We start from the raw sequence: 14294 nt of genomic DNA, 5'->3' as shown, positions 1-14294 counted from the left end.
AGAGGATGTACACTGGTACAGACAGGAACTGGAAACACAGGGAATCCAGGGCGGATGATCCCTTCAGGACCAGTGGTGAGAGTGGCGATACCGGGAGAGTGGAGGGAAGGTGGGGTGGAAAGGGGGAACCGATTACAAGGATCTACATTTGACTTCCTCCCTGGGGGACGGACAACAGAAAAGTTGGTGAAGGGAAACGTAGGACAGGGTAAGATATGACAAAATAATAATTTATAAATTACCAAGGATTCATGATGGGGGGCGGGGAGCGGGGAGGGAAGGAGGGAAAAAAATGAGAAGCTGATGCCAGGAGCTTAAGTGGAGAGCAAATGTTTTGAGAATGATGAGGGCAATGAATGTACAAATGTGCTTTACACAATTGATGTATATATGGATTGTGATAAAAGTTGTATGAGCCCCTAATAAAAAGATTGAAAAAAGAAATATTATAATCTAATTAACACATTTTCCTCATGAAGAAAGGGAAATGAATGCTGGCTTCCTATACTAAAATATGACAAATATTTGTAAAAATATGGCATTTTCTTAGGAAAAAAAAAGTGACCACCCAATTTAGGCATGTATCAAGGACATCTTAAAACATAACTTGGGTTTTAAATTTTATATTAGGTCATTATGCAGAGATATCTCAAGCATTTTCAAAAAGTTTACTGTTCGGGTTTTATCTCGAAGGGAAAACATTGGCGTAACACCTAAGTCACTGGTCGCAGGGAAGCTAACGGGGAAAGGGCTGGGTGTGAAGGTGCTTTCATTCTACTTGGGCCTTCTGATGCCAATTTTGGATTCCACCGCCTCTAGTCCTTAAATTGACACAGTTATTTCTGGGAAGTGGTGAGAAGCTTCAAACCTAAAAGAAGTTGTCAGTGAAGCTTAGTATTGTGTTTATCTTCTTATGGACGTCCAACAACCTTTCAGATTCTACAAGAATATGTGCTGAACTTCTGAATTGTTTCAACTCAATGCCCTTTATATGTCTTTTGAATGCATTGTATCAAATCGTTTAGGGGACTATCAAGTCACCTAGTTCTAAATCAAGCCCACTTGCTCCAGTTCTCATGGGGAGTCTGAGGCTCAGACAAGTAGCTCAGAGGCTTGAGTTTGTGTCTTCATCACGTGTGTAAGAAGATAGCAAAAGGCAGCAGTGGAAACATTTCCTAGGTTTGAGCAAAGAGATGGTTAAGATCTTACTGCATTTAGAAATTACTCAGTAACTAACACCTCGATTGTCTAGTACACGTATTTGCCCCTGCCTTCAGTGGTATAAGAACCCTGGTGTCACAATGTCTAAAGTTCTGGGCTACTAACAGTTGAAACCTACCGTCTACTCCGCCAAAGCTGCAACAGCCCACTTCTCCTAAGGTAACAACCTTGGTGGGCGTGGGGGTGGGGGGTGGCTAACCTTGAATGCCTGTGGGACAGTTCTTCTCTACCCTGTAGAGTCATTAGGAGTGGAAATTGACTCCATGTCAATATGGTTCTTATTGGACTTAGGTTCTATTTAATTTTCTTTTGGTTTAGTCAGTTCAGTTTTCATAGTTTCCTGCTTATACATCTCAAATATATTTCATATTATCTTAAGTGAGATAAACACCATAGAAAAGTATACTGACTATCTTGATTATATATATGGATCCTGGTTGGCTTATTCTAAGGAATACTATTGCACTACTAACCTCAAGGATAGCATTTCAAACCCACCAGGAGGGAAGGAAGTGGCTGTGTGCTCCCATCAGTTTACAGTCTCACAACCCCTAATGGGTCAATGAGAGTCAGACTTGATTCAGTAGCAGTGCGTTTGATTATATCTAGTACATATTTCTTATAAATGATTACCTAACTAATTATAACTAATTTCATTATAATTAATATTTTAAGAGTCCAGTTCCTTCCCTGTATAAGTGGATGAAATTAGTTTAAAACAATTTCAAAACAAACTCTTAGAAGTAGTAGCGTTTACAATATTTATTTTTTGAATGTGTTATTTTGTTCTTCCTTGAAGTCATCTAAGTCTGTCTTCTTGACCCTGTATCTGCATCAAAAGTAACCCCTTATTTGTGCATTAATCTCCACTGAAAAGGTTCTTTATTTGTAAATTAATACAATTTAAACCAAGCTGGGAAAAAAAATGTAGGTCTGCGTTATTGTTCATTATTTTAAATGTAAGAATTCTTCCGAGGGAATAGGTTGAGAATATAATAAATAACTTCTTTTGGTACCCAGGGTCAGTGGCTTGTTCCTGGTTTTAGAAAATTGAATTAACGGCAAGTGATAAGCTTACAACAAACACTTTTCTCTTTCAGGTCAATTTTAAACACTTCTCTCTTTCAGGTTAATTTGTTATTTAATGAGATTTAATTGATTACGTTTTTTTTTAACTTACTTTTTAAAAAATAAATGCTTTTATTCGGGGCTCTTACAGCTCTCATCACAATCAATACACTCATTCATTGTGTCAAGCACCCTTGTACGTATGTTGCCATCATCATTTTGAAAACATTTTCTTTCTACTTGAGCCCTTGATATCAGCTCCTCATTTTCCCCCTCCCTTCTCCACCCTCCCTCCCTCATTAACCCTTAATACATTATAAAGTATTCTTTGTTCCCTCTTCCTCCTCCCCCCACATATCGATCAGTGTGAGATAATTGATTATCTTTTAAAAAAGCTAGAAAAAAGACCATGTTTATAGTACAGTATTAGCACACCATTTCAATAACTTTCTTACGTGTATGTGTATTTTGCCCTGAAATTATTGATGAAGCCAAATACAATAAGAGAGCTTGTATAACTCCAGGAGTTGTGGATATGAAATTTTGAAAAAAATTAATATTACTACATTTTCTAATTCTATACTAATGGCAGATATGACTTGCATAATAAAAAAATATCTACAGCCTCTATAAAAGAAACAGCTATGACCCAGGCTTCAAAATCTATTTGAAAGATGTAAAAATAAAACTATAGTGAAACATTGCAGATATAGTTTTATTATGAATGGAAATTTAAAATAATAAATTAAACAAATATAATTCAAAAATTATATCCTAACACAAAATATAATAACGTATTTATTATGTGTTAGAACTATTAACTAAAAAGTGATAATTTGACTAATTTCCCAGATTGATATACTAGTATATTTTTAAATAAGAAATAATTCACTATATACTAAAAGTTAAACTTTTCCATATTTGCATTTTATTTATCTATTTGATGTTTAAAATTTTATAAGACAGTTTAGTTTTTTTTTAATAATTGGGATCTAATACATACATGCCATCATTCCGTAGTTCTATCATGACTAGAATTGAACAATTGCTCCCACAATCAGTTTCCAGATATTCTTTGTCTTCGTGGACTCCTTGACATCATCTCCTTTGACCCCACCTCCTGCTTTGTAGAACCCTCCTCCTGAAACCCTCATCTAATGTTGCTCCGATAGGGTCATCAATCCTGGGTTTTGTATACTGATACATGGGAAGTGATTAAGTCGATTCTAAATTAATAGTAGAAATGACCGAAAAAGTACATCACTTTAACTCTTTTTTATTTCTTTTTTCTTCAGAGTTCAGATATGAGCCCAGCCAGTAGCAGCACATCACTTCCTGTTAGTCCTCTTACAGAAGAGCCATTGACTTTCAAGGTAAAACATAAACCAAAAATGTTTCAATCTTCTTAAGATAATTAAATCATAATGGTTAATTTAAAAATAGTTTTATCTTAAAAGATGCTGTGAAGGTCTTCCTACTCAAGTGACTGTCAAATAATGATTTTCTACCTCTCATCATTCTGTGTGCCAAATAGTAATAAAGGTTTGAAATCCAAACCAATATTTTTTGAAATATGTTGCTTTACATAAGAGGCACACATCTTATTGTAATAGTTTGATATCATACAAATAAGAACCTTAGCATCTTTTATGTTTGTTGATTCATGAAATAAGTTTAGAATGAATAATTCACTCTCCATCTAAAAATCACATTCCCCTTAGAAATTCAATGGTACCAATAATTGCTTGCCTAATATTTGTAGCATAATAGTTTAAATAAAACCATGGATAAAGCAGTCCCCAAATACATAATATTTATGAAAAATGTATGAAAAATAGGGTTATTCCATATAGGAGGTTTTACATACGTTACAAATCTGAAGATTTTCTTATTTTGCTTTGTAAGATTTCTGGTTCCTTTTAACCTTAAATTTATAGATAGCCATTTTAGGCATATACCATAGATACTTAGATTTTCTTAAAATTATTATAAATAGTAGTATTTCTTCAAACCGTGAAATATAATGTGAATGTATTGAATGCAGTGATTTTGGCATATTTTGGTATAAAAACATGTAGACACACATTTTGAGTTCACTGTGATATTCATATCTTAAGGAAATGTGATATTAATTTTTTCTCATCTTAGAACTATGACTTATTCAACTTAATATGGTAGATGACACGATTTCAAGGTGCACAGTATTTGCTGTATTGCTGAAGTGAAAATTACAGGGGGCTATGAATTCCATTGACTAGAGAAAGATGAGGCTTACTGTGGAAAGCCCTCGGGGACTGTTCTGCTCCATCTTATGGGCTGTGATGAGTGGGAATCCACTGAGTGACAGTGAGTTTCATTTTTTTCCCCTTTTGACAAATTTCATTGAGGCTGTCCAGTTCCTTATCTATAAATGCTTTTTTCCTTAATGATAGCCAGTAATAGTTTTTAACAGCTCACTTCTATGCCAGGATATTGTTAAATATTAACAATCTTCTAATTATATAAAAAAAGACTTTGATTTATTAATTCAACAGCAAAATGTAATATTTCAAAGTTGAGTGTTACTTGGTATTTCCCTCTTATAGTGCATGCATGGAGAAAATCAATAAAGCCATCATATAGTTAGAAAGACTTTTTTTTGTTTTTTTATTTAGTTATTTATTTTTAAAGATCATTTTATTGGGGGCTCTTATAGCTAACAAGACTTTTATTGAACTTTCAAAACTTCATCAGAAGCAATTCTCCTTCTAATCGAAAATAATGAATTCTTACCTTGAAATGTAATGTATTTTTTAAGAGCAGTAAATTTAAAGTTTAGGTCTATTGCAGTATTCGCTGATGTAGAACTAATATGCATGTCGTTATTTTAGATCCTTTAATAGGATATAAGAGATCAATGTTTTCTCCCTGTACATACTTTTAAATATTTTTATAAGAAATTAAATTACCAGTGCATGTTATTGACTTTTGATGCCCAATATAGCAGTAATATTCTTATTTTACTCTTTTGTGAAAAATAAATATATAGGCTTCTAAAATTTGTTGGGGGAAATGCCATGACCTTTTACATCAAATGTCCAAGAACTTATAATTTATAACTCCATATATTAGAATATCCCACTACTTTTTAGAAGTTTATACCATCAAATTTTGAAATTACGAAATCAAACTTCCGCATTTACTTCTACTTTTTTGTTTATAAGTTAGTTATTATATAAAATAAATGTTTTCAATATAATTAAATCACAATGGTTAATTTTAAACTAGTTTTTGCATAAAACTCTTTTTATCCACAGTTCCTCAGTCAGTTTGTTGTAATGAGTTTGGCTGTGGTGCTGGTATTTCAAATACTAGTAGAGCATCCCATGGAGAACAGGTTTCCACAGAGCTTCCAAACTAAGGGGCATTAGGAAGAAAGTAAAAGCTGTCCAGTTCTGAAGTATTAGCCACTGAAAACCTTATTAATAGCAGCAAGAGCACTGTCGTATTTAGTCAATAAAGGTGAGTTTCTCAACTTACACGCCCTCCATGTGCTGGGAAAGCGCTGTCTCCTCCATTAGAGTTGGCCTGAAGGAAATGAATGGATCAAAGCTTTCAGGACCTTTATTTACAGATGGGGTGCCACGCAAAATGAGAAGACACAGATGCAAACATCCGTAAATAATCAGAAAGTGAAATGTACAAATATTGTAAATTGAAAGTCATCAGAAATGATCAATATCCTAATCATCAATCAGCTGAAATCGACTGGCATTGACGTTTGGGGTCGGGCAAGCATACGGCCGACAACGTCAGAGAAGAAGAATGGAGAGAGGAATGTCACCACATGAAGTATCCAGAGGGATCTTTTAAGACTGTCTTGAAGAACAATATCATCTGGGATAGGGTAATACCTATATGCCTATCAAATTCATGCACAACAGTAATGCTAGTGAAGAAGAAATGAAAGGATTTTACCAATATCTTCCGTATGAAACTGATCAAACATACAATCAAAATTCATCGACAATGGTGGGCCATTGAAATACAAAATTGGCAGTAAAACAGGAAGGATCACCAGTTGGAAAATGTGGATGAACATAAAAAAGAAGCTGAAGATGACATGATGGAATTTTGCAAGATGAAAGAATTCCACATCTCAAACACCTTTTTTAAAACAACATAAATGGCTGCTATCGGACATCACCAGATGAAAAAGACACGAACCAAATTGATGACATCCGTGGGATGTGAAGAGCTCTGTTGGCAGTGCGGGTTCTGTGCTGAGCCTCCAGGCTGGTGGCTCAAACCCATGGCTGCTCTGAGGGAGAAAGATGTGGTTCACAGGGGCAGTTCTACTGTGTCTCATAGGGTCACTACCAGCTGGAACTGACTCAATGGCAGCGAGTAAATTGGAAGAGGCAATGGGGAAACTGAATATTATCACTGAAAAAAAAGCCAGGTGATTAATATGGGAAAGACCATCAAGTGTAATACTCTGTTCATGTAACTACATAATGTGTAATGTATGTAATTTTATATTTGTATACATATATAAGGTTTATAGTTGATATATAATTATATATAACTATGAAATACACAATGTATAGAATATGGAATGTACAAAATGCTAACATAGTTATATAATATATATAAAACTATATTTTATAAATTACTGGATAATTTCTCTTTTTTTCAAATTATAATATAGATAATTTATCTATTTTCTGATTTGCCCTTATTGACTATGTGAAATAAATAGTGTAGAGGGAAAATCAGAAAAGAGACACTATCAAGCATCAATGCTTTGGATAATTCATACTTTTTAAAAAAGATTATTGTATTGACCACTTATTTCTGTTTTAAGAAAATCATATACGTTTAGTAAAACAGAGAAGAGTTAGGAACTGTATTAGTCTAGGTACTTTGGAGAAACAAATCCACAGCGACTCATGTATAAGAGAGAGTATTATGTAAAGAAAAGGTGCATCATGAAAACATCCCAACCCAATGCTGCCCAAGCCCACAAGTCCAACATTAACCCATTAACCCAACACCAGTCCACAAAGTCCTCCACCTCACAAAACAGAGGCAATGATGCCGACTGCAGTAGGAAAGCTGAGTCAGTGAACGGATAAGCAGCTCAGCACTAGCAGGGGTCTCCACACGGCTGCTCCAGCACCCAGGGCTGCATTGGGATAGGTCCATGTAGCTTCTCCTTTGGGATGTCTTGTAGGAAGTCAATCTTGCAAGCTGAAGCAGGGAACTGCTAAGGCAGCTGCACCCTGGTGCGACCATCACAAAACAAGAGACCCGAGAACTCGAAAGGCGAGGCTTCACCACCCATTTATCCCTCCGCCTTTCAACCAGCCCCACATGTGATGATCGGCCAGGCTGGCACAATTAACTAACTCAATCCACCCCTTGCCAACCTGGCACCTGTATATAATTCCTACCTTCACAATTGCAATTAATACCTATACCTTAACCCTATAATCCTGTGAATTTTTTCCCTTACCTATGAAAATTTGTAAGCCAACCACTTCATGCCTTTATCTCCCCTAATTTTAGTTATCCAATTTAGGAACCTTGGTGAGTTAGGAGATTACATTGGACTGAAACCCAGTTCTTCCACTTACTGCATGACCTTGAGCTCATTACTTCCTGCCTCCTTTTCTCCAGGCACAGGAGAAAATCCATGTGTATGCTGATAAGTGGTAAATGCTTGGTGGGGACAGCAGTAATTTTGGTCTAATTGATCGACTAATATATCCACTATCCACTGCCAATGATCCAATTCCATTCCTCAGGGGCCCTATCTTGGTTTTGGAGACTGTCAATCTTTAGGAGAACAAAGAGCCTCCTCTGGCTCTTGAGGAGCACAGGCAGGTTTGAAGCTACTACTATAGTTGTATATGTGGGATTTCTCTAAATTTAAATCACGTAAGTCCTATCTGTTGTACATAACAACATGAAAGAAATCATAGTACTCAACCACTTTTATTTTATTTTCCAATGTGAGTGTAGACATGTGTTTTAACCATACCTCTTTTACTACAATGATTATTAATGCTTAACATTCATTTCTAAAAATCATGTTATTCATTTTATAATCATGAGTATTCCGTTATGCTCCAATGTCAGATTCATCTTGTAAAAATGAGTAAATATAATGAATTTGTCTTAAGGGAAAACCAGTAAATACAATTAAATGCTGTTTGGAAAAAACAACTCCTCTCACAATAAGAACATATGGGATCTTTTCATAAAAAATACAACACAGGAAAAATTTCTATAATTCCCCAAACCCCATTGTAAGATCATCTCCTAAATGTACATCTTCCTTTCATAGGATATAGTTTCAGCCTATCAGAATACTGAGAAAAAATGTCTTGTGAACCAAACACCATTTATAGTTCAATGCTTTATATGCTGTAGCATCAGTTCACTAAGTTGGATATCAGATTAGTTCACTAAATATGAGATTATCTTGTTTACTAAAGCATAATGTATAGAGAAACAACTGGAGACGTCAGGAGAGAAGATAAGAATCCAACATTGTAAATCTTTACAGGATTAGTGAACCTCATCTCTATCCTGGAGAGCGGCTGGTGAATTTGAACTGCAGACCATGTGATCAATCCAATGCTTACCCTCCGATGCCAACTCTTAGACATTCTGTGTGGCAGTTTTCTACCCTGTGGTCGGTATGAGTTAGTAGAGACTCGATGGCACTGAGGTTTTGTAGAGCATTCTGCTTTCCTTCGTTTTTCAAGCATCCTTCTGAATCCTGTTCCCCCACCAGATCCTTGAGATTGTGGCTAGTTAGCTCAGCACAGTGTCTTTTAAATATCGCCTGCTAAGATCAGGTCTCGTGTGTATGTTGCACTGGGTGGGTTAGGCTTGGAATGGTAGTGATTTGTTCTTGGGATTATGGTACCAGCTGGAAAATGCAGAGAAAATTATGGCCCCTCGCGTTTTCTGAAGAAATTTTTATTCTTTACATAGATAAATCTTCTGTATTTAAAATATGACGTCCTAGTGTTTAGTAGACTGTGGTTGCACAGTGGTTAAAAGATCGTTGCTAATCAGAAGCTTGGTGATTTGAATTCATCAGCTCCTTCATGGGGCTAGATGGAGCAGTCTGTTTCTGCAAAGATTTGTGACCCTAGAAACCCCATGGGCCAGGTGCAACCTGCCCTGTGGGTCACTACGAAGTAAGAACTGTGTGGAAGTAGGTTATGGCTTAGTGGAAGAAATAAGCAAGAGGCGGTGGGGGTGTGTGTGTGATTATTATGGCCTGATTATTAGAATATATAATCAGAGTGTAATTTTATTTTTGAGGAATCAAGCTACATTAAGGAAATAATGTCAAATACAAAAATGACGTCAATGTCCTTCCCTAATGGGAATCAATTTTAAAAGGATTCATTATTTATAACATGTACTATAAGTAATTATTTTTAATGAATACAACATTTTGTTTCAGTTCATCTACTGCTTCGGTAACCAAATTTTCAAAAACTCAGTGCCCTAAAAAATTTATTACTATCGTTTCTGATCTTGTATATTTAATGTGTTCGTGTAAGCAATTCTTGTTTGCGGTTTTGCATGTAGGTCTAGTCAGACAGTGGCTGAGAAGTCTCAAGTGGGCTAGAATCTTGTGATAGTTGAATTTATGTGACAAGTTGGTTCAACTCTGATCTCAGTCGTTTGGTAGGCACTGGATTCAGCATCAAGTGCTCCAGCATCAAGTAATATAATGTTACCTGTCGTTATGATTGGATGTGATCAGCCAATCAATTGGGGGTATTATGTGCATCCAATACTTAAATAGCTGTTCTGTTACAACTAATTTTCTATTGTTTTGATTCCTTCTCACTTGATCTCTGGTTCATCGCATATAAACTTATATATGCCTTGAGCATATGGCCTTACCTGCACATTTTGGATTCAGCAGCTCCTGCAATCCTGTGAGCCAGCAGAAGTTTCCAGCCTGCCTTCTAGCCCAAGAATTTGGGACTTGCCAGCCTCATCAATTGCATGAGAAATTTCCTCGACTTAAATCTACCTTTATCAATATGCATGTCATCTGTATCTCTATGTTAGTTTCACTGGCTGTTCTCCTCTAGAGACAATCAACTAAAACAACTTCCAAGATGACTTTCTCTATTCACACGTGCGCTACCTGGGCCTACCTGGCTGGAATAACTGGAAGCTGGTTAGTCTCTCTTTCATCCTTCCTCTTTATTTCTCTCTCTCCCACTTCAGGGGCCTCTAGTTCTCTCAGCACCATGGCCAAGAATTCCCTCAGCATTGGATCATGGCTTTAGAGTGATTACACTTCTTATGTGGCAGTTGGATTCTCGATCAGCAAATGTTCCAAAAGTAAAGGAAGAGCGAGCCTCCAGGACAATTACAGACTAAGTTCAGAAATGCACTGCTTCACATTCACATCTTTCTATTATGTAAAGAGTTACAGGGTGTATTGAAGGCCCCCTGAGTCTACCACCATGTTGAAAGATTTATTAGAAAGGCCATAACTGAGGTGAGTCACATGAAACATACTCTTCCCACGCAGTGAAAAAGCAGCAACATCCATGCTATGTGTTTGTACAGAGGAGCCCATTTTGGACCCCATCTCCAGATTTTGTTGTTTTTCTGGGAACTAGACAAGAAACCTAAGAGTGGCATAGTAAGTGCAACGTTGGGCCTTGGATCACGAAGTCAGCAGTGCAAAACCACCAGCAACTCTCTGGGGAAAATAAGAGGGTCACTGAGAGTCAGAATTCACTTGATGACCAGTGGGTTAGAGGTTGGTTGTTGTGGTGGTGGTGGTAGTGGTTTTATGTAGAACCCTTTTACCCAGCCTGTACTGAAATAGCATATTTAAAGAAGGAAATTAAGTATTCACCATAAATTACGAATGGTTTAGGCATAGGGAGTCACTCATCACTAATTGGAGGTTGTATTATTGTTTTATTAGTCATCTTGATTTTATATCATTGTTGAGAATATACACAGCAAAACTCATGCCAATTCAATAGATTCTACACGCACAATGCGGTGCTATTGCTTAGTGCAGCCATTCGCCCCTCCTTTTCTGAGTTGTTGATGCCCATCCACATGGATTCACTGTCCCCTCAAGGTCCTAATCTTTCAAGTGGCACTTGTCATTTTGTTGTCATTATGTAAACCAGCATAAGGCTGCAGGCAGTTCCAACCCATAGTGACCCTGTGACCAAGAGAATGAAGCACAGCCCGGTCCTGTGCTGTCCTCGCAGCTGTTTAACTAGTTAAGGTCAACTAGGACTTGGCTTTTGGAAGACTTCAAGGGATATTTTGGGTTGAGGTGCAGGGGTTATCTCGGCAATAGTTTGAAGGGTTCATCCAAAGTCCATGGCTCCTAAATGTCTGGAGGCAGGAGTGTTTGCATGTCTATTCTACCTTGTTTGAGCAGGAGTCCTCTGTCGAATGTCAACCTAACACTGTGATTCTTCCTGACCTCGTGGCAAAGAAGGCAGTTGTTCCCGGAGGACAATGTTTGCACATTACACGTGCTCCATCTGACCCTCCTTTCCCTGCTTCGGGTACAGAGAACAGCTGTGGTGTACTGGATGGCCATTTGCAAGCTTTAAGGGCTCAGACAATACAGAAAAAAAGTATATGGAAAAGTAGAAGCACCAAACACGCTGTTAGACCAATTAATTGGCATGTCCCGTAAAACCATGACCCTAAACCTACTGGGTGATATCTGACTTGTAGAGGTGCATAATCTCATGCCAACTTGAGGATATTAAGAGTGACAAGGTGGAGTCTAGCCTGTCAATCAGGTCACAGTCTGATGATGCCTCGTTGTGGGCGTGACCTTCTCATGAGGATTCTGGCAACTTCCTCTCCGGAGGCGGGGCATACTCTCTCTCTGTCTCTGCCTTCATGGTCGTGTGGACAAGTCACATGGAGCTAGACTGAGACCTGAACAAGCCATGCGGGCAGCAGAGACCTGTGGATACAGCCCTGTGATGCTTTTCAACCACCGACCTGAGATCTTTCTGCAATCAGCAGCACTGCACGAGCAACGTGAGTCCGAAGAGGAATTTACGGACTAGTGTCAGACCTGTGGGCTATTATTGGATTTATGGACTTGGCCTAGACTGGGCTGGGATATTTTCTCCACATACGATTGCTCTTTGATATAAAGTTCTCTCTTACACACATACGACGCTTTCTGGATCTGTTTGTCTAGTCAACCTGGACTAACACACCTACAAACAAAGGCAACAAATTCCATGAGGCATTTGGTTACACATCAGCAGGCTCAACAGCTTCTCTCTCTTTCTTTCTGAAAAAACTAGTATATCTACCACATAGTTTTTGCCAAATCAACTTTTTACAGGTGTACAACTTCCTGATAGCATTGTACAGTTATCAGCTGGGCAACCCTATCCTTAATCTGTGATATTTTTCTGTCACTCTTAACTCCCTTTTCCCTGTCCCTGCCCCCTTGGTCACCACTAATAAGTTTGGGCCTATAGGCATTTTCATCTTCTTGTATTTTATGTTGTCATACAATATTTATCCTCTTTGGATTGCCTTATATCAGAATAAAGTCTTCAAGTTCCATCCACATTGGAGCATCTATAAAATTTCATTTATCCTACTGGATAAATGGTGTTCCATGTTTTGTTACCATTAATCTGTTGACAGGCAATTTAAATATTTTACTAAATTTTTATCATAAACCCTGATACTAAAATTGAAATGAAAATAAAAACTATCAAATGAATATTTAGGATAGGTTTGCACATTATTATTTTCTATTAACTTATTTCTTCTACTGGCCCTCTCAAGATAAATTTTCAAAAGCCCTCAAGATAATTATTTGGCTTTTGCAAACAGCATTACTGATGATGAATGATTTTATTGTAAGACAAATGACAATTCTGTGCTCTAATGAAACAAATAAAATTGTATTTCCATAAATTAAATAAAAAACCTAATTCTGTTTAATTCATGAAAAAATATATGCAATTTCTCTCAGACATAGTAGACCTCAGGGGGAAATATTTTAATTGGAAACAGAAGTGAATACTTTCACATTGCAATACAACCCTCATTTTGCAGTCCAAATCTTTTTTACACACTGTCCATATGACTTCATTTGAAGACTGTGTACAATATTAAAGGAAACACACAAACTTGTCAACATGAATGCATGCTAAAAATGATGACTGACCCCTTTCCGTATGATCTTCAGATCATATAGTCTGTTCCTTTCTTAAATTTAAATCCCAATGAGGGTTTTAATCTTTGTTTGCATTACCTAGATTAGTGCTTTTGATATCTCTTAATTTAGAGGGTTCTCCAAATGGTAGAAATTGAATGTTTCCTTTGAAAAAATCGCTTATTTTACCCCACTGTCAGAGGAAGGGGCCTAATTTTTCTACTAACTCTAGCCAAAGAGGTCCTTTACTTAGTACACAGAATCTATTAAACATTTGTTAAAAGATGATTGGAAAATTGAATTCAAGGATCTACTTTGTGAGTATTATTGAGTTAGGCAGAGTCTAGGAAAACTACCAAAAGATACACAAACTTCGACTGTATAATGCACTTGGCCGAATCAGAGGATATTGCAGGATAAATTGAATAAGCTGGTAGCATTCAAATACAGAAGATAGGAGGATCCTTATGGAATTATCCATGAATGAAAGTCAAGATGTTGCACTACTACTAGTAAAATCCTATAGCCTATAGGAACCTTGAATGTTTGGGTAAATTAAAAAAAAAAAAAGTTGGTTTATTTGACAAGTATTTAATTTATAAAGGAATTTGTTGAAGATAAAATAATTTTTTTTTGGCCTCTTGTTTAATCATTTCATAGAAAAGTATGAGAAATGTACAAAAATGACTTTCTGCTTAAACTTACACTTAAAGGAGAATTTTAAGAGCGCCATTGCTAGAGTCCCTCCCAGACACAGCGACGTCTTTAAAAACGAAGTCGGACAGCAAAAGCTTAAACCACA

General features: G+C 36.8%; 1 protein-coding gene across 2 annotated transcripts in view; it reads left to right on the top strand.

The window, feature by feature from the left end:
• Positions 1–14294, top strand: part of CCSER1 (coiled-coil serine rich protein 1) — a 554984-nt gene that overhangs the window by 351679 nt on the left and 189011 nt on the right. For both annotated transcript variants that reach the window (XM_045284207.1, XM_004703262.2), the window contains exon 6: positions 3585–3662. In XM_045284207.1, coding sequence (XP_045140142.1) covers positions 3585–3662 — 78 coding nt within the window. The remainder of the gene's footprint in view (positions 1–3584; positions 3663–14294) is intronic.

This window comes from Echinops telfairi, unplaced genomic scaffold (assembly GCF_000313985.2).
Source record: "Echinops telfairi isolate 266 unplaced genomic scaffold, ASM31398v2 ScPeMD7_7468;HRSCAF=8506_0, whole genome shotgun sequence".
In the NCBI taxonomy this organism is placed as follows: domain Eukaryota; kingdom Metazoa; phylum Chordata; class Mammalia; order Afrosoricida; family Tenrecidae; genus Echinops; species Echinops telfairi.
The sequence above is the reverse complement of the archived record's forward strand: the minus strand, read 5'-3'. Positions and strand labels throughout refer to the sequence as shown.